This window comes from Natrix helvetica, assembly GCF_964273705.1.
Source record: "Natrix helvetica genome assembly, chromosome: Z".
Classification (NCBI taxonomy): Eukaryota; Metazoa; Chordata; class Lepidosauria; order Squamata; family Natricidae; genus Natrix; species Natrix helvetica.
This window is the reverse complement of record NC_138554.1, coordinates 9719549-9740354: the sequence shown is the minus strand read 5'-3', so window position 1 is coordinate 9740354 and position 20806 is coordinate 9719549. Positions and strand designations below refer to the sequence as shown.

At 45.6% G+C, this 20806-nt stretch overlaps 1 protein-coding gene across 1 annotated transcript in view; it reads left to right on the top strand.

Moving 5' to 3' along the window:
• Positions 1-614: 614 nt before the first annotated feature.
• LOC309401076 (uncharacterized protein) overlaps positions 615-20806 on the top strand; it is a 49446-nt gene continuing 29254 nt past the window's right edge. The window contains exons 1-7 of the mRNA XM_081970020.1: positions 615-688; positions 3094-3149; positions 6589-6681; positions 9282-9409; positions 12566-12709; positions 14762-14836; positions 19087-19257. Of these exons, the coding sequence (XP_081826146.1) occupies positions 666-688; positions 3094-3149; positions 6589-6681; positions 9282-9409; positions 12566-12709; positions 14762-14836; positions 19087-19257 (690 nt within the window). The 5' untranslated portion in view covers positions 615-665. The remainder of the gene's footprint in view (positions 689-3093; positions 3150-6588; positions 6682-9281; positions 9410-12565; positions 12710-14761; positions 14837-19086; positions 19258-20806) is intronic.

Here is a 20806-nt window from a genome sequence, read left to right as displayed (position 1 = left end):
TTCACAGGAGGAAAACAAGACGCACCTAGATTTTTACAGGAGGAAAACAAGACGCACCTAGATTTTTACAGGAGGGTTCGGGAACCCAAAAACGGGCCCATTTTTAGTCTTCAGGGTGCTTCTGGAGGGCGAAAAGAGTATACATAGAGCTCTTCGGCGCTTCTGCACACGTGCACCGAGCCCAAGGCACCTGCGCGGCACTCCGCAGAGCGGCTGGAGCATCGCGGAGGCTCACGGAGGCCCTAAGACACATGTATGTGCTGCGCGCGTCCATGTGGCCGCCACCGCGCCGATCCGGAACCCACCACTGGAAGGTAACAGTGTTCCGTGCGCCTTTGCCATTTATTCATGCCGGCCACATGACTACAGAAACGTCTTCAGACAGCACTGGCTCTTTGGCTTTGAAACGGAGATGAGCACTGCCCCCTAGAGTCAGGAACGACTAGCACAGATGTGCAAGGGGAACCTTTACCTTTAAGTGTGTCTTATACTCAGAAAAATATGGTAAATAATGAATTAACAAAGGACCGGAAGCAGGTGCAGCTGCTTTTAACTCCCGAAACAGAAACCTATAATAAATCAGAGTTTGGGAGCAAAGCTGAGAAGTGGTTGTGATTGGTATCAGCCAGCTGCTACAGCCAAGTAGCTTTTCCCCCCTCCCCAATATGAGGTCTTTGGTGTTTGTAGGGTATGTGGCTTGTTTTATTTTTCATTTTAAGAGAAGGGGGGTGGGGTGTCTGCAAAAGTGATGTCTGGTTTTTCTTTTGAAAGTTTAGAAAAAAAAAAACTCAGTGTGATTCCCAAGGTGAAGTCTTTTTAAATGAGGAAGGCTGAGCAAACAGCTTTGGAGTGTGATTAAAAACCAGACACGGATTTTTGGGATTTGGAGAAGCGGGGTATGTTGGATATAATTTCCAAACACAGTAGTGAAGTTATTCTTTGTTTGGAGAACTATTTGAACCGTTTTTTTTTAAGGTGGCACAAATGTGTGACTTTCTAGAACTGCTGAAGTATAATTCACAGCTAAGCTCCCTTCTTCTAAGCCAGGGGTGTCCAAACTTGGCAACTTTAAGACTTGTGGACTTCAACTCCCAGGGAATTCTGGGAGTTGAAGTCCACAAGTCTTAAAGTTGCCAAGTTTGGACACCCCTGTTCTAAGCCAATGTTCTTGGGTTCCCACAGTATAACCTAGTTCCCCAAGTTGACCACAGTGTGGGTTTTCAGACTGCAGGCTAAATGATCTTTGGTTACTTTGGGGTTTTTAAAGGGTCTTGTGAACCTAGCCATGGCCAATTCAAGGTCAGTTCACGGTTCAGAACATGTCAAAGAAACCATGGTCGCCTGGGCGAAAAATTTCGGCTACAATGTGGAATTAGCTAAGTGGGGAAAACTTTGGATACTTAATCAGAAACTAACATTGGCTACGGCGTATAAAGAAAATATTTATAAGATGTTCTACAGATGGCATCTCCCCCCAGCACGGCTCTCCAAAATATTCAAAAATCTGGCCCCAAATTGTTGGAAGTGTAAAAAAACACCAGGCACTTTCTATCATATGTGGTGGACGCGCAATGAGGCAAAAATATATTGGAAAATGATTCAATCATGGTTAGAACAAATGGTGGGAGAACAAATGATGTTTAAACCAGAAACTTTTCTCCTAGGCATAATACCGGAGGGGTTTAAGAAAGATACACTTTATCTAATTATACATATACTAACTGCAGCGCGCATAACCTATGCACAGTATTGGAAAAAAGAAAATACACCATCAGAGCTAGATATAATCCGAAAAGTGTTGGCCTGTGCGGAAGCAGATAGGCTCCCTCTTGAACTTAAAAATAAAGGGGAATCAGAATATTTTGAAGTATGGAATAGACTTTATGACTGGTATAAGACAAGATGACAAGACTGGAACAAATATATATATTGTGATTGGACAGAAGGATATAGACAATGTATTAAGTAGATTGTTAATGGTTGAAACTAGCTGTATATAATGTGAATGTATGGTCACTCCGACTCCACGGTATTGCATTGTTTTAAATGTAAAAATGATAAAAATATATTTTAAAAAAAGGTCAGTTCATGGTTATGTCTTGTAACCAAGTGGGACAGTATGAAGTCTTTAAGACGGAGTAACAGAATAACAGAATCGAAGGGACCTTGGAGGTCTTCTAGTCCAGCCCCCTCAAGCAGGTGACTCTAAAGTCCATTTTAGGCAAACAGTTGTCCAATCTCTTCTTAAAAGTCTCCCAGCCAGGGCACCCACAACTTCTGAAAGCAAGCCGTTGAAATGGTTTTATTGTTTTCACTTCTGGAGTTCAACTCCCAGACATGCCCGCTGGGGAATTCTGGGAGTTGAAGCCCACAAGTTTTTAAAGTTGCCAAGATTGGACCCCTCCTCCCACCTAAGGCCTTAATTTACCCCTTCATTTAAGCCAGCCTTATGATCCGAGATGCTCTGAACAAAATATCTTGATTTTAAAACTGTTTTATTGCCTCTTTTTCGCAAGCCTTGAATATTTAACGATGGCTCCTTTTTCTATTCTGTTGGAAGACATGCCCATCTCGCTTCAGTTCCAAGTGGGAAGAAAGACACTGGAAACAACGGTGGCTGCTTGGAAAGATGGTTTAATGGTGGACAGGATCACATGAGTTTCTTGGTCCTGGGCAAAGAAAAAAAAAAGGGGGGGGGAAGATGCTGAGACTCTCCCAGATTTATGCCCTCTCTGGGCTTTTGCATTCGAGCTTGTATTCTGATTGGTTGTCAGACTCCCATGGGGCCATGCAAGGCTAACTTTGTAGGTTGTGTTTATGAGTCCCAAGTTCGGTTAACTCTTGCTGGGTGATGATGTAATGAAAGGGCTTTGGGATTCCTATTATGGCTCTGCCTGGAGGGGGGAGATCTTTGTTATGTAGAATAGACTGGCTCAGGCCTTAATTGGCAAAGGTGTGGGGGGGGGGCAGGCGAGTTTCTGCCTCTCTTTTAAGGGAAATATTCTGCCCTTTTAATATTTCCTAAAATATCTCATCCTTCTCTCCAAAGCAAAACTAATTTCATTTTTTTTATTGCCTTTGTTTTTCCAACAGTATCCTATTCTATATATTGGGGAGCCAGGTGGCAGGGACTGTACCTTTCCCCCCAGGTAAGTGCGTGGGTTCCACCGGGGTAGTGAAGAACCTTGGCGAATTTTATGTTTTAAATGCAAAGCAACCCAATTCCCTCTTCTGTATTAATATTCTGCTAATCAGGGACGGTTATTGCCTCATGCTTTTTCAAGTTTAGCACTGCTGTCTTCAGGGGAAAATAGACGTGCCCGGAAATCAGCAGTGGATTGCTGCTGGAGTTACTGCCGGTTTGCTGTGCGTGGCCAGTTGCCCATCAATGAACACAATACAATACAATAGCAGAGTTGGAAGGGACCTTGGAGGTCTTCTAGTCCCACCCCCTGCCTAGGCAGGAAACGCTATCAGTTCTTCTGTGCGTGCCCAGAACATTAAAAAAAAAAGAATTAAGAACATGCCAGCGACGGCGTGGCAAGCCTGCTGTCCCTACCGGTTTGGCGACCTGCTCCCAGTTTCCGCTCCCAGTTCGTCCGAACCGGTGTGAACTGGTAGCAACCCACCTCTGTCAGAAATGGCTGGAATAGGAGAAATCACTCGCCAAAATATAAATAACATGCAGGAAGTGGCTATTGAGTTTCCATGCAGACTTCAGCTAATAGAATATTTCTAGCGGCACCACCAGATTCTGTAACAGCTTTGTTCCCTAGGCCAGTGATGGCGAACCTATGGCACGCACGCTGGCCAGCTGAGTTCACCTTTTTAAAAGTTATTTTTCGCCTTCCCCAGGCTCCAGAGGCTTTATAGGAGCCTGGGGAGGGCGAAAAGAGCCTCCCCCGACCCCCCGGAGGCTTCAGGGACCGTCCCTGAAGCCTTCAGAACGCTTAAAACCACCCTCCGAGCAAACTGGAAGTCACTTCCGGTTTGCTCGGAGGGTGGTTTTAAGTGCTCCGAAGGCTTCAGGGACGGTCCCTGAAGCCTCCGGGGGGTCGGGGGAGGCTCTTTTTGCCCTCCCCAGGCTCCTATAAAGCCCCTGGAGCCTGGGGAGGGCGAAAAAAGCATGTAAAAATGGGTGGGGGGTGTCACACGTTGTGCGCGCATGTGCACTGGGGGGGGGTCGCACGTTGCATTATGGGTACGGCACACCCGCACTCAACCCCCCTGCGCTCCCCCCACTTGTGGCACGTGAGCCAAAAAATGTTTGCCATCACTGCCCTAGGCCATCCGTCTGGCAAACTCAGAAGTTTTGTTTTTCTCCCTATAAATATGTATACATCCGAAATACACCATATTTCTCTGTGTCACATAATATATGTGCGTATATGCATAATTTTGTATTTATTTATCTTGTTATGTTTATGTAGTGTAAAATTGGAGGTGGTCACCCTCTAAGAGCTGTATGTAACGAAATTTCATTTTTAATGTATGCCAATAGTGTACATTCAAAGCGACAATAAAGCTATTCTATTCTATTTTCTATTCTATTCTATTCTATTCTATTCTATTCTATTCTATTCTACTCTACTCTACTCTACTCTACTCTCCATTCCATTCCATATTTTCTATTCTATTCTACTCTACTCTATTCTCCATTCCATTTCATATTTTCTATTCTATTCTATTCTATTCTATTCTATTCTATTCCACTCCACTCCACTCCACTCCACTCTATTCTCCATTTCATTCCATGTTTTCTATTCTATTCCATTCCATTCCACTCTCCACTCCACTCCACTATTCTCTACTCTATTCTCCATTTCATTCCATATTTTCTATTCTACTCTATTCTATTCTACTCTATTCCATTCCATTCCACTCCACTCTATTCTCCATTTCATTCCATATTTTCTATTCTATTCTATTCTACTCTACTCTACTCTATTCTCCATTCCATTTCATATTTTCTATTCTATTCTATTCTACTCTACTCTACTCTGTTCTCCATTCCATTCCATATTTTCTACTCTACTCTACTCTACTCTACTCTACTCTACTCTACTCTACTCTACTCTCCATATTTTCTACTCTACTCTACTCTACTCTACTCTACACTACTCTACTCTACTCTACTCTACTCTACTCTCCATATTTTCTACTCTACTCTACTCTACTGTTGGAAGAAATGTCCTTCTGGGTTCAGTTCCAAGTGGGGGGGGAAAGAGACTGGAAACATGGAGGCTGCTTGAAAAGATGGTTTAATGGTGGACAGGATCACATGGCTTGAGCTCCTGAGCAGAAAAAGGCAGAGATGCTGAGAGTCCCTGGTTTTATGCCCTCTCTGGGACCCCACCCCTCTGTTTCCCCTGTTTCTGTGTAAGAAATGCATTCTGATTGGTTGTCAGACTCCCAGGGGCGAGGGTCTTAGTTAACTTTGTAGGTTGTCCTGAGACCCAAGCTTGCCTTGCTGGCTGATGGAATTTTCCCAGGTGCCTTGTGGTGAGTTTCTGTTTGCTAGATGGGTCTGCCTGAAGGGGTAGATCTTTGTTATGCAGAATAGACTGGCTCAGGCCTTAATGGCCCATTGACAAAGGATGGGTGGGGGAGCTGAGTTTCTGCCTCCCTTTTAGAGGAAGTATTCTGCCCTTGTAATATTTCCTAAAATATTTTTATTTTCTAGGAGAGAGGTGGGTTTTAACTTCCTACTCTACTCTACTCTACTCTACTCTACTCTACTCTACTCTACTCTACTCTACTCTACTCTACTCTCTACTCTTAATAATCTAGGCCAGGATTTCTCAACTGTGGCATATTTAACATATGTGGACTTTAACTCCCAGAAACCCTCAGCCAGCATGGATGGCTGGAGAATTATGGGAGTTAAGTCCATACATCTTAAAGTTGTCAAGATTAAGAAATAATAATATTTATTTATTTATTTATTTTCAATATTTCTAGACCGCCCCCTCTCCCCGAAGGGACTCGGGGCGGTGTACAGGTGTGTCATTAAAACGAATACAAAAGACGAATATCCCATACCCTTAAAAACGAATTAAACCTCATACAACTGTACAAAAAGTAAAAATTAAAAATTGAATTAAAAAACAACTAAAAGTATACCCCTAGAAAATTTTAAAAAATGCAGGCTTGAGGAACTAAAATTGGGAATTAGGAATTAGGCCAGGCCGGCTAGATTGAACAGGTGGGTCTTTAGTTTCTTACGGAAGGAGCGGAGGTCGGTGATAGTCCTGATATCTGGGGGGAGGTCATTAATAATAATCCAGATGAGAGCATTAGAATAAGAAATCAAATTTTGCCGGGCTGCCTGTGACATTGGCTCACAGCACAAGCTAACCCGAATCCCAACAAACTCCATTATGGCTTCACACATAATGTTAAGCCATAATGGAGTTTGTTAGGATTCAGTCTCAAGAATTTCCAGAGGCAATAGCTGAGTTTTAAGTAGGCATCCAAGGAAACAGTTTTCTGGAATGCTACAAAGAGCTGGAGAGGCGGAGGGGGGGGGGGGGAGGTTAAGTTTTTCTTGCTTGCTTATTAGAAAAAAACTGTTCCCTTTTCTGGAAGGGGCCGTACGGACGGAATGTCGTGACCGCTATTTTTGGATATGGCTGGACAAATCAGCATTGGGACAAAATTCTTGGAGTTACAGTGTCTTCAGTAAGTAAATGGGCCGGTAAGGATTCAGGTGGAGTTTCAGGTGAGGCTGACTTGTTTCTCAATGGCAGAAATATTTAGTGCCTGCTCAAAGACACATTCCATTGTGAAAAAAGTAAGGTTCTACATTTAGGCAAGAAAAACGAAATGCACAGGTACAGTATAGGTGGTAGGTACCTTGCTCAACAGTAGTAATTGTGAGAGGGATCTTGGAGTCCTAGTGGACAACCATTTAAATAGGAGCCAGCCGTGTGCAGCAGCTGCCAAAAAAGCCAACAGTTCTAGGCTGCATCAACAGAGGGATAGAATCAAGGTCACGTGAAGTGTTAATACCACTTTATAAGGCCTTGGTAAGGCCACACCTTGGAATACGGCATCCAGTTTTGGTCTCCACGATGTAAAAAAGATGTGGAGACTCTAGAAAGAGTGCAGAGAAGAGCAACAAAGATGATTAGGGGCCTGGAGGATAAAACATCTGAAGAACGGTTGCAGGAATTGGGTACTTCTGGTTTAATGAAAAGAAGGACTAGGGGAGACATAATAGCAGTGTTCCAATATCTCACGGGTTGCCACAAAGAAGAGGGAGCAAAGCTATCCTCCAAAGCACAAGAAGCAATGGATGGAAACTAATGAAGGAGAGAAGCAACTTAAAACTAAGGAGAAATTTCCTAACAGTTAGAACAATTAATCAGTGAAACAACTTGCCTCCAGAAGTTGTGAATGCTCCAACACTGGACATTTTTAAGAGGATGTTGGATAACCATTTGTCTGAAGTGGTGTAGAGCAGGGGTGTCCAAACTTGGGAACTTTAAGACTTGTGGACTTCAACTCCCAGAATTCCCCAGCCATGCTGGGGAATTCTGGGAGTTGAAGTCCACAAGTCTTAAAGTTCCCAAGTTTGGACACCCCTGGTGTAGAGTTTCCTGCCTAAGCAGGGGGTTGGACTAGAAGACCTCCAAGGTCCCTTCCTACTGTATCAATACAATACAATACAATACAATAGTAGAGTTGGAAGGGACCTTGGAGGTCTTCTAGTCCAACCCCCTGCCTAGGCAGGAAACCCTATACCGTTTCAGACAAATAGCTATCCAACATCTTCTTAAAGACTTCCAGTGTTGGGGCATTCACAACTTCTGGAGGCAATCTGTTCCACTGATTAATTGTTCTAACTGTCAGGAAGTTTCTCCTCAGTTCTAAGTTGCTTCTCTCCTTGATTAGTTTCCACCCATTGCTTCTTGTTCTACCCTCAGGTGCTTTGGAGAATAGTTTGACTCCCTCTTCTTTGTGGCAACCCCTGAGATATTGGAATAATGCTATCATGTCTCCCCTAGTATCATTCTATTCTATTTCCTTATTCCTGAGTTGCAGTCAACTAATGTAAACATAATAAATTATTATAGTCCTACAACCTTAGTGTAGCCTCAATAACAGAATAGTGTCAAGAGTTTGCTGCATACATTCAAATCCAGAAAGCACAGACAGATAACTGATGCAGCTGGATTCATTAACTTCTTTATATACATAAGAATAGGTGAATAAACGTACACTACCAACAGGTAGTTCTTCCAAGTAAACACAAGGCAGGAGAGTTACAGGCAAACGCAATCAGTTAGATTCATTTCAGCAGACAAGCCCAGACAGACTGCTTAAGTTTACTTCTCACAGCAGCAGACTGCTTTCTTCTTAAGTTTCTGTTTCAAGTCTTTGCACAGACTCAGATCTGTTTAAGCTCCCATCGGCTGACTTAGTTGCTATGCCTAATCATCGGCTGACCTTGTTCCCATGTCTCTCCCAGTCATGAATACTTTAACAAATAAACAGAGTTGGAAGGGACCTTGGAGGTCATCTAGTGTCGAGTCGAACCCCCCTGCTCAGGCAGGTGACCTTGTACCATTTCAGACAAATGGCTGTCCAGTCTCTTCTTGAAATCTTCATGGTTGGATCGCCCACAACTTCTGGAGGCAAGCTGTTCCACTGATGAATTCTTTTCACCGTCAAGAAATGTCTCCTTGGTGCTAGGTTGGATCTCTCCTTAATTAGTTTCCATCCATTGGTTTTTGTCTTTCCTTCAGCTGCTTTGGAGAACAGTTTGACTCCCTCTTCTTTGTGGCAGCCCCTGAGATATTGGAACACTGCTATCATGTCCCCCCTAGTCCTTCTTTTCATGCACCAGGGGTGTCAAACTCAATTTCACTGAGGGCCGCGTCAGAGTTGTGTTCGACCTTAGGAGGGCTGGGGTGGGCGTGGCCAGCATGTCACTCATGCTGTCACTCATGTCGGGGGCGCCTCTGGCCAGCGAAAACATGCTCCCGAGCTCTTATTTTCAGCTACGACAGCCTCCTGCAACCCTCTGCCAGTGAAAATGGCGCTCGGGAGGGCTGCATGCCCAAGCTCCATTTTTTGCTGGCAGAGGCACTGTGGGATGATTCTTCGCTGTTTCCAGGGTGGCCCTGCACGCCAGATCTAAGCCGGCTCCGGCTCTCGGGCATTGAGTTTGACACCTCTGTCATACACCATACCTATTGTGATAGTATGGTGAACCCCAAGGGCAAAGGATGCTGCAAGCTGGCTTGGATATCGAATTTGTTTTTTCGCTTTCCTAGACGAACCTGGCCAGCGTATCTCCGTGACTGATCACATCGCTACCCAGTGTGGATTCACCCACGGCGTGGATCTGCGTGGAAACCCGGAAATTCGTGTCTCCTTCCTGGCTTGTTCCGTCCGCAATGTGGTAAGACTTAACGTCCTGTCTTGGGTGAAGCTGGGCTGGAGAGTTTATAAACCAGATTCTGTAGTGATCTGGGGGGAGGGGGGGATGACATGAGTTTTGTAACTTGTCAAGTAACCTAGTTAGTTTGCATTTTAATTTGACTTGCTTTCTCTCTTTTTAAAATGATGTTCGGGTTCCTTACGGATTGGAATGTAGCAATAGCTTTTAACATTCCTAAATTGACAAGATAAAACTAGCTGAAGACTAGTTTATCAAGAGAAGAAAAAGTTGGTTAATGCATATTGGGGAGCTGGTTTTATCCCTTTGGTGACCTCTAAACAACCTTTCCCCTTACCATTTACCCGCCCCCACCCCCTTCTGACATCAGACCTCATTTTAATGAACATGTGTGATATTATGGGATGCAAACCTGCAACCTGTTTGACTACCGTATTTTTCGGAGTATAAGATGCACTGGAGTATAAGACGCACTGGAGTATAAGACGCACTAAGGTTTTGAAGAGGCAAATTAAAAAAAAGTTTTTGCACTCTGCAAACCTCCCAAAAATGGCCCATTTTTCGTGAAAACGGGCCCGTTTCCCCCCACCAAAAAGGCATGAATAGCCTTTAGGGGGCTTGCAGGGTGCTCCTGTTGGGTGGGGGGGCAAAAACGAGCAAAAAATGGCCCGTTTTTCGCAAAAACGGGCCTGTTTTTCATGAAAAAAAGGGCATGGATAGTCTTTAGGAAGTTTACAGAGTGCTCTTGGAGGTGGGGGGTTAAAATTGAGCAAAAATGGGCTGTTTTTTGCTCATTTCTGCCCTCCCCAGCCTCCAGGATCTCTCTAAAAGCTTCCTAAAGGCTATGCACGGCCATTTTGGTGAAGGGGACGGGGCTTCGTGAGGCAAAAAATGCTGTATTCAGTGTATAAGGCGCACCCAGATTTTCAGCTTCTTTTTTGTAGAAAAAAGGTGCGCCTTATATTCCAAAATATATGGTACATGTAACATGATTTCCTATGCAAAGGAGCAGGGGTAACCTTTATCCTGTCCAATTGACTTACCTCTTGCATTTCCTTTGTTGTGTTAACTATAAAAAGGAATATAAGATGGGCCTCAGGGTTCTCCCTTTTCATAGAGAGGTCCCACTTTATCAGGGTACTCGAATAAACTGCTTTTAAACGATCTTCTGAATTGGTTGCTTATTGGGAAGGTAAAGCGAGGCAGAATCTAGGGACAGATTTGGCTATCGGTAGTAAGAATGGAAATCTTCCCCAAGAAAGCAAAGGGCCTATTCCAGTGATGGCTAACCTTTTCCGTTCCGAGTGCCCAAAGTGTATGTGTACCAGGGGTGGGTTCCTGCCAGTTCTAACCTCTTCTATAGAAGAGGTTCCACAAATCTACAGTGCCGTTAAGAACCAGTTCCAGCTCCCTCCCCCTGCTCGTCTGCATATCATAAAGATGAAGAGCGAGAGGAGGAATTCTGGGAGTTGAAGTCCACAAGTCTTAAAGCTGTCAAGTTTGAACACCTCTGAGGTTTTTTTTTCTAAAGGGTTAGGGGTGCAAGGGTCTTGTAACTTGACAGCTTTAAGATTTGCACATTTCAATGTCAAAGTTCCTGAGCCAACATGACTGGAGAACGAATTCTGGGAATTGAAGTCCACAAGTCTTAAAGCTGACAAGTTTGAACACCCCTGGGTTTTTTTCCCTAAAGGGTTAGGGGTGCAAGAGTCTTGTAACTTGACAGCTTTAAGACTTGCACGCTTCAATGCCAGAGTTCCTGAGCCAACATGACAGGAGGAGGAATTCTGGGAGTTGAAGTCCACAAGTCTTAAAGCTGTCAAGTTTGAACACCCCTGGGGTTTATATATGAATGTTCCAGCATAACTCTGGAACGCCTCAAGCAATTTCAACCAAAGGTGCTACACAGATGACTTACTCCCTGGAAACAAATACTGTGGGAGTAAGACATCCCTAACATCCCTCGGGGTGTGTGTTCTGTTAAGATCCAGCCTGTTGTGCCTTAAAACGACTTCTACTGTACTGCCGTAAAATGGCTTCTACTGTACAGCGCAGTGGAATTGCCATGGTAACAGCTTCACAGTACTCCACAAGGGGGCTCCCTTTGGTAAGAGGGAAAATCCAACATTAGAAATTGCATTTGGTCCGGACATTTTCCGCTTATAAATAAATACCCGGGGAACGCCAGGTTATCGGCTTGTCAATAAATAAATAAACCTCATCAGTGCAAGCAACACCCATCAATCTCAGAGAGCACCCAGGCCCCCAGAATTCATTGTTTCCCAATGTTGTCAAGTTGATGGGAGCTGGAAATGCCAAGTCAGGAAGAGTGATGGATCCAGGTAGATCAGGCTTACGATTGCTTCCAAAGCTGGGTTCTTCAAACCCAATTAATAATAATAATAATAATAATAATTTATTAGATTTGTAGACCGCCCCCTCTCCCCGGAGGGACTCGGGGCGGTGTACAGGAATAAATTTAAAAACCATACAAACAATCATATACATAGCTAAAAATCAGATTAAACAAAACCTGTACGAATTTATAAAAATTAAAAACAGACCATAAAACCAATCATAAAAATTTAGAAATAAAACTGAGGTGGGAAAGGTGGAATTAGGCCAGGCCGGCTAGCTGGAACAGGTGGGTCTTAAGTTTCTGACGGAAGATCCGTAGTCATTCTAATGTTGGGGGGAAGGTCATTCCAGAGGGTCGGGCCCATCACAGAGAAGGCCCTTCCCCTAGGCATCGCCCGCTGGCACAGCCTAGTGGACGGCACCCGGAGGAGTCCCTCTCTGTGTGAGCGAATCGGCCAAAGGGATGTATGGGGCAGGATACGATCCCGCAAATAGCTAGGTCCTGTGCCATGGAGCGCCTTAAAGATGATGGTCAACACCTTGAAACGCACCCGAAAAACCACAGGCAGCCAGTGTAGCCCGCGCAGGAGGGGTGTTACGTGGGACTAACTAAAGACTCCCGAGACTGCCCGTGTGGCCGCATTCTGAACCAACTGCAGCCTTCGGGTGCATCTCAAGGGGAGCCCCATGTAGAGAGCGTTGCAGTAGTCTAGCCGGGACGTCACAAGCGCATGAGTGACTGTGCGAGACCTGTGAGACCTTTTGATTCACAACAAATGCTCTTTAAATTCCCTTCTGCAGTTTGACCAGGATTTCAGCCTCCGGCTCCAGGTGGAGATGACCAGCCTTGATAACGTAACTGCTGCTTATGAAGTGTCTATGAATTGTCCCCTCAACACCCCGTGGAGTCCCCGTGAGATCGTCTGTGAGGAAAATTACATGGAGGTGAGTAAAATCAGAGTGCTGAAATCATCAACTGATATAGTTTGATGTAGGGAAATGGAACCTCTTTTTTTTTTTGAACAAAATTTTATTGGTTTTTTTAAGAAAAAAAAAAGGAAAGGGGTGGTGGAATGGGTTACAAATTTTGGCAGTTACAATATGTAGAAGGTGTCCCCTCCCTCCGTACTCATAGTATTCATTTAAACATAAACTTTGATACTGAATAACAATATTTTGTCAGCATATAAATTCAGGTAATAATTTCAATCAATTTTTATCAAGCAGATTTTCCTGTTCATTTTTGTGATCTGAGTTTTCTTGGTATTGCCCCTTCTCCCCCCGCCAGCAGAGCTCCGGCCCCTCCCGTGTCCTGTAGATCTGGTGTAGGATCGTCAGTTTTATCTAGGAGTGCTTTATTTTTTTCCATAAAGGCCTGAGCCTCTGTGGTTGTGTTAATTCTAACTCTAGCATCCTCCCAGAAAATTAACATACCTTCAGGCATCAACCATCTGAACCACACCCCCTTCTGGTAAAGCTTCTTCACTAATTGCGAATAGTTTTTTCTTTTCTCTCCCACTTTCTTAGGGATCTGTTTCAGAATGGTTATTTCTCTATCTTGATATTTCAAAACTTGCCCCCTTTGTGAACTCAGAATCTCATCTCTTGTAGTCTTTCTAAGAAATTTAATGTGTACCTCCCTGGGGGAAATGGAACCTCTTGTTCCTTGGATTAAATCAGTTGAGTTTGCTGCATGTGTCAACACGCTATTTAAAAAAAAATTATAATAATTACGTATGGCCCAGTTTATTTAATGACCATTCAAAGTGACAACAGCACCGGAAAAAAGTGACTTGCGACCAATTTTCACACTCACAACTGTTGCAGCATCCCCTTAGTCATTTGATCAAAATTTGGGCTTCTGGCAACCGACTCATATTTATGACGGTTGCCGTATCCTGGCATCCCGAGATCACCTTTTGCGACCTTCTTCTCAGCAAAATCAAGGGGACAACCAGATTCGCTCAACAGCTGCGCTGTTAATTGAACAACGGCAGTGATCCACTTAACAACGGTGGCAAGAAAGGTTTTTAATATGGGGCAAATTGACTTAAGAAATGTTTCCCTTGGCAACAGAAATGTTGGGCTCAATTATGGTCGTTAGGTTGGAAATTACCTATACTATAGTCTTCTGACCCCCTTCTCCACACCTGTGAATAAACCAGAACTCAGGCTTGGCTGTTTGCCACTCTTTAATTACTGAGATAATGAATCCTTTGGCTGAGGGCCCAGACAACTCACGTTCAATAGAGCAACTCAGATAATTCAAATGAAGCAACGCAGGTAGTCCAAACAAGCAGACACAGCTAGAATACATAGATTTTCTTAACTACTAATTCGAATGGTTGTTTCCTGCAAATGTCCCCTCCCAACGCCTCACCTATAATCTCTCTTGGGAGGGGCCAATCCACAACCACCTGTGCTTAATCATCTTCTGTGAGTCTGCCTACAGAGTTGCGGCTTCCGTTTCTCAGCCCTTCTCAATCTATCATCAGGGACAAACTGCCTTTGCTCCTCCCCACTGCTCCATGCCTCAGGCGCCTCCTGGTGGCCAACCAGCCTCTCTGGTCCCTGCTCTGAGTCTGAACCCTGCACAGGGTCCTCCACATCGCCCAGGGCGGGCTCATATGGTTCCTCGCTATCCGAGTCCATCAGCAGCTCAACCGGATCCTATTGAACCACAACACTATAGTGTCTTTGCATAGACACTGACCCACTTAACTGTGTGTGCGCGCTGTTGTTAATGCAGTTGCAAGTTTGGGCCATTTTTTGCCCTCCGGAGGCTTCAGGATGTTTTCCCAAAGTCAGAAAACGGGCTGTTTCCCGCCTCTGGAGGGCCTCCAAGGGGCGGGGGAGGCCATTTTCGCTCTCCCCAGGCTCCTAGAAAGCCTCTGGAGTGAAAAATGGGTCCACCATGCCATTGCGCGGCAAAAGCGGGGTAGGTGGGCGTGGCGCTCACGCACACACGCATGGGTGGTAATGTTGCTTCTATTCCAGGTTTCTGTTCGGCGAGCCGTCCCAGGAATAGCAAGTGAAGCCCTGAACGAAGATTGGATGGCAGCATGGCCTGTGGTAAGGATACCGGACACAATAGGAGTAGAGTTGGATTAAAGTTGGGATATGTCAGACGTGCCACAACTTCAACCCCAGGATAGAAAAAATCCTTGGCTCCATTTGTTGAAAAAGGTGTAGTTTTATTAGAGGTCAAGTGTAGTGCAGTATGGCAAGGCCAGAACTGAGAATCGCACGCCAAAATTCCTAAGTTCTACTTTTTCCTTCCCTTGAATGTCTCTTACTGCCCACCCCAGTCTAACCAATTAAGTTCAGCAAAATGTTTTTATAACGGTCAGTCCAAGCGCTGTTTGGTATGCAGCTCCCTCCTCTTTCCAGCTGGGTGACCTTGAGGCAGCATCTTGAGAAGGCACAGGCACTTACTTTCATTTCCCCAAGCATCCCCAAGCAAGTATAAGATGGCAGCTGTAAAAGAAAAGGGAAACTTGGTACTCTTCTTTGATGTAATTGATACCAGCTGGGGAATTCTGGGAAATTGAAGTCCACAGACTTTTAGTTTTTCAGAGCTGAGGAGCACTGAAGATGACACTAAGATCCTCCAGGTGTGGGGACTTCCAGCTTCCAGAATTCCCAGTAACGGCTCCATCGGGTGGTAAATTTGGGGAAATGGCATTTATGCATTTTAAGGATACTTGATTTAGAGAAGGTGGCAACCTTTTGATCTCATTCTTTCTTTGACTGGAGAGATACCACTACAGGCCAGTAGTGAAATCTAAAAATATTGCCTACCGGTTATGTGGGCGTGGCTTGGTGGTCATGTGACTGGGTGGGTGTGGCTTGGTGGTCATGTGACTGGGTGGGTGTGGCTTGGTGGTCATGTGGCTGGGTGGGCGTGGCTTGGTGGTCATGTGACTGGGTGGGTGTGGCTTGGTGGTCATGTGACTGGGTGGGCGTGGCTTGGTGGTCATGTGACTGGGTGGGTGTGGCTTGGTGGTCATGTGACTGGGTGGGCGTGGCTTGGTGGTCATGTGACTGGGTGGGTGTGGCTTGGTGGTCATGTGACTGGGTGGGCGTGGCTTGGTGGTCATGTGACTGGGTGGGCGTGGCTTGGTGGTCATGTGACTGGGTGGACGTGGCTTGGTGGGCATAGTTATGTGGCCAAGTGAGCTCAAAAACCAACTTTCACACTTCACACACAAACAACACAAAAGCCACACCACTGACTCACGCACAATGCAAAAGCGTACAAAATGGTCCCTGCAACAACAATCAGGAACCTCACAGAGCCACAAAGAGCTCAAAAGCCAACTTTCACACTTCACACACAAGCAACACAAAAGCCACACCACTGACTCACGCACAATGCAAAAGCGTACAAAATGGTCCCTGCAACAACAACCAGGAACCTCACAGAGTCACAAAGAGCTCAAAAGCCAACTTTCACACTTCACACACAAACAACACAAAAGCCACACCACTGACTCACGCACAATGCAAAAGCGTACAAAATGGTCCCTGCAACAACAATCAGGAACCTCACAGAGCCACAAAGAGCTCAAAAGCCAACTTTCACACTTCACACACAAGCAACACACAAGCCACACCACTGACTCACGCACAATGCAAAAGCGTACAAAATGGTCCCTGCAACAACAATCAGGAACCTCACAGAGCCACAAAGAGCTCAAAAGCCAACTTTCACACTTCACACACAAGCAACACAAAAGCCACACCACTGACTCACACCCAATGCAAAAGCGTACAAAATGGTCCCTGCAACAACAATCAGGAACCTCACAGAGCCACAAAGAGCTCAAAAGCCAACTTTCACACTTCACACACAAACAACACAAAAGCCACAAAAGGATTGACTCCTACACAACTGACACGGACAATGCAGAAGCAGCTGGGCTTCAAACAAAATGACCCCTGCAACAAGCAGGAAACCCACTGAGTCACGGTTAAGGCTAATAGATAGTAAAAAAATGCTTTAAAAAAGTAAAAAAAAGAAAAGAAAAACATCCCCCAGCACAGTTGATTGTCAAAAAGCTGATAGTAGGAACCTTTTTAAAAAACTTTTTAAAGCATTTGTTTGCTACCAGTTGGGCGAATAGATAGTCAAAAATGCTTTGTAAAAAGTTTTACAATACAATAGTAGAGTTGGAAGGGACCTTGGAGGTCTTCTAGTCCAACCCCCTGCCTAGGCAGGAAACCCTATATTGTTTCAGACAAATGGCTATCCAACATCTTCCTAAAGACTTCCAGTGTTGGGGCATTCACAACTTCTGGAGGCAACTTCTGTTCCACTGATTAATTGTTCTCACTGTCAGGAGGTTTCTCCTCAGTTCTAAGTTGCTTCTCTCCTTGATTAGTTTCCACCCATTGCTTCTTGTTCTACCCTCAGGTGCTTTGGAGAATAGTTTGACTCCCTCTTCTTTGTGGCAACCCCTGAGATATTGGAAGACTGCTATCATGTCTCCCCTAGTCCCTCTTTTCATTAAACTAGACATACCCAGTTCCTGCAACCGTTCTTCGTATGTTTTAGCCTCCAGTCCCCTAATCATCTTTGTTGCTCTTCTCTGCACTCTTTCTAGAGTCTCCACATCTTTTCTACATCGTGGCGACCAGAACTGAATGCAGGATTCCAAGTGTGGCCTTACCAAGGCATTATAAAGTGGTATTAACACTTCACTTGATCTTGATTCTATCCCTCTGTTGATGCAGCCTAGAACTGTGTTGGCTTTTTTGGCTGCTGCTGAAGCTTTTTTAAAAAGGTTCATTAGCTGTGATAATCAGCTGTGCCGTGCGATGTGGGAACCTTTTTAAAAAAAACTTTTTAAAAGCATTTTTTACTACCGGTTCGGGAACCCGGAAGCATTTGTTACTACCAGTTTCCAGCGAACTGGGTAGAACCGGTAGCATTTCACCCTTGCTACAGATTGTATCAGGATTCTGCTTTTAGAGTTAGGAAATAGCTGTGTATTGAGTGAGGAGGAAACATCTTTGTTTCAGGCAGCTGCCTTTAGCTTCACAACATCTGTCTGTAGCCTCAGGCTCTATATTGGTGGCATCACTGATCCATCATCTTCCCGGCAGGAAACTTCATTAAAAGCTTGTATCTCCTAGAACTGGGATGGTGAACCTATGGCCCGCCTGCCCAAAGCACATGCAGAGTCATGTCGGCTGGCACACGCGCCCTCGCCTGTTGCTCTTCCGGATTTCTGGTGGGCATGCGTGTGCGGCGATCAGCTGCCTTCGCACACACGGCAGTGCCGAAAACCGGAAGAGCTGGTCTCCTGGTTTCCGCGGGTGCATGCACGCTGCCAAGCTGATTGGCGGGTGCGCATGCGCTCCAGAAACTGAAAGAGGATCTGCCCGGCGTGCATGCGTTCTGGCGTGCGCATGCAGCCTGGGCAGCTCATTTCATTTCATTTTATTAAATTTATAAACCACTCCCTCTCCCCGAAGGGACTCGGGGCGGGGGAAAAGATAAAAGTTAAAATACCATATACATAGACAAACATCAAAACCCCATAAAAACGAATTACATAAAATCTGTACAACAATAATAAAATTAATACAACATTAAAACCTACCCCAGAAATTTAAAATACCGGCCAGGAGGATTAAAGAATAAAACTATAATTGGGCCAGGCCAGCTAGTTGGAAAAGGTGGGTCTTGAGTTTCTTTCGGAAGGAGCGGAGGTCAGTGGTGATTCTAGCTCCTCTTCCCTGGCGAGCGGTTTGCTATCACTGTCCTGGAAGAATCTGTAGCACACCGTTAATTCTCTCCATTTCGACAGAGTCGCATTTGATGAACGTAGCATGCAAGACCATTCTGCAAGTATTGCGCCTTCCTCCTCAAGGCACCTAGAACCCCCATTTTCTTCATAAATACTGTTTAAGCCAGGGGTCAGCAACCTGCAGCTCTGCAGCCGCACGTGGCTCTTTCGTCCCTCTGCTGCGGCTCCCTGTTGCTCAAAATATGCGTCACGATCACCATTGCGTGATACCTGCCGGCACACGATTTATTGAGCTTTTCAACCCCCCCAGCAGGCCAACCGTGGATAAATCCAAGAAAAGTTTCAGAAGAAAACAGATTTAATTCAACTACATATGGTAGTTTTACAGCCGCTCAGGAAATAGTCGGGCAAGGGAAGGGTTTTGTGTTTTCTTTTCTGTAGGAAACGGGTCCAAAAGGCTCTTTGAGTGTTTAAGGTTGTCGACCCCTGGTTTAAGCCTCAAGCAGGACCCTGGATCTCTGACCGTCTTCCTCCCTCCTTCATTCTCATCTGTGTTTGTCCTTGCAGGCCCAAGGGGCTATGAACCAAGTCTGGCAAGTCATTTTCCATTTCCAAAATGGCTCCGTTGAGGACATGATGGCTACCCAAGCTTACAGCTTGGGCTACGGCTTCAATACAACCTCCACCCGTGTTCTCTTCCGCACCCCTTATGGCACCCAGCAGACCGAAGTGGCTATGGTAAGGGAAGGTCCAAGGTTTGCTAAGGTTCAGAACGTCAGGTCTGGCGGCAGAGATGGGGCTGAGGCAGAAGCTGAGCGTCATTTTGAAAAGCCTCACGCCGGGAGAGGTTTGCAAAAGGGGCTCTGGTTTGCTTCACCCAACAGATAAGGCAGGGGTGTCCCACTCAATTTCACCGAGGGCCACATCAGTGTTTGGCCTCGGGGAGGGGGGATGACCGGGATGGGCATGGTCAGGTTGGGTGTGGCCAGCTTGAATCCCTCATGTCGGGGAGGGTGACCCCGCGGACTAGATCTAGCCAGGGACTGGATCTGGAGCACAGGCCTTGATTGCGACACCCCTGAGATAAGGCAAAGAGGTGGCTGATTCATCTGTGGCATGAACGTAACTGTTCTGACTGACGCTTCCCGAGGGCGTGAAGCAAACTCCTGGTCCCGACAAAACCCCCTTTTATTTATTGACTGTGAATTCTTCTCATTCACATCCAGCAAAGTCTTTCAAGGGAGGATTTACAGTCACAGACCTTCTCTGTCTTGGAGAGCTGACAGGCCGATATCTGCAAAACTTTGCAAGGAGTCTCGGAGAGTCACGAACCAATTAAGCAAACACACCGTCTCCTGCAAACTCCACTCCCCTTTCGCTCCTCTTTTATTTCCTCTGGGAGGAGCCCTTCATCGTCCACCTTGGCCTTACTCCCAAGTCGACCCCTGTTCTTTAGCTGTTCCCTTCGTCTGGCAACTCTGCACACGTGCACCCTGGGAATAGACTCCAGCTGTTCGCCTGCCTCACTGATGTCTGACTCTGAAGGCAGCTGATAACTGGTATATGGCTCTGGCCCTGTCTCTGCCTCTGACACAGAGCCTTCATCAGAGTCTTCCCCAGACTCCAGGACTCGTCCATGTTTCTCCCCAACCTCCTCACTCTCTGAATCTGCTGCCAGCTCTGCTGGCCACTGGTGGGCCACAACACTAACATGGTTAGTTTATGGTTTCAGGGTATTCTGTGATTAAACCGTGTTTCAGTTGACCATGGGTTAGACTTCCAGTAATGAAGCGACATAGGTTATAGTGTCCCGATAGTCCTTGAATTACATTCGTTTAGCGACCTTTGAAGGTACAATGGTGTTACAAAAAGGGACTTAAAGAATCACAGAGCTGGAAGAGACTTTGGAGGTCATCTAGTCCAACCCCCTGCTCAGGCAGGAGACTTACAGAATCACAGAGCTGGAAGGGACCTTGGAGGTCATCTAGTCCAACCCCTGCCCAAGTGGGAGCCCCTAACCCAATTCAGACAAATGGCTCTCCGGTCTCTTCTTAAAGACCTCCAGTCTTGGAGCATCACACAAGTTCTGGTGGCAAGCAGTTCCCCTGTTTAATTATCCTTCCTGTTAGGAAACTCCTCCTTAGTTCCAGATCCCTTCTCTCCTGGATGAGTCTCCATCCCTTGTTTCTCGTCCTGCCTTCCGGCGCTTCGGAGCGTGACGTTGACCAAAACAAATTAATGGTCAAAAATTTGTTGTTGACCCTCATCCCGCATGGGGCTCACTCCC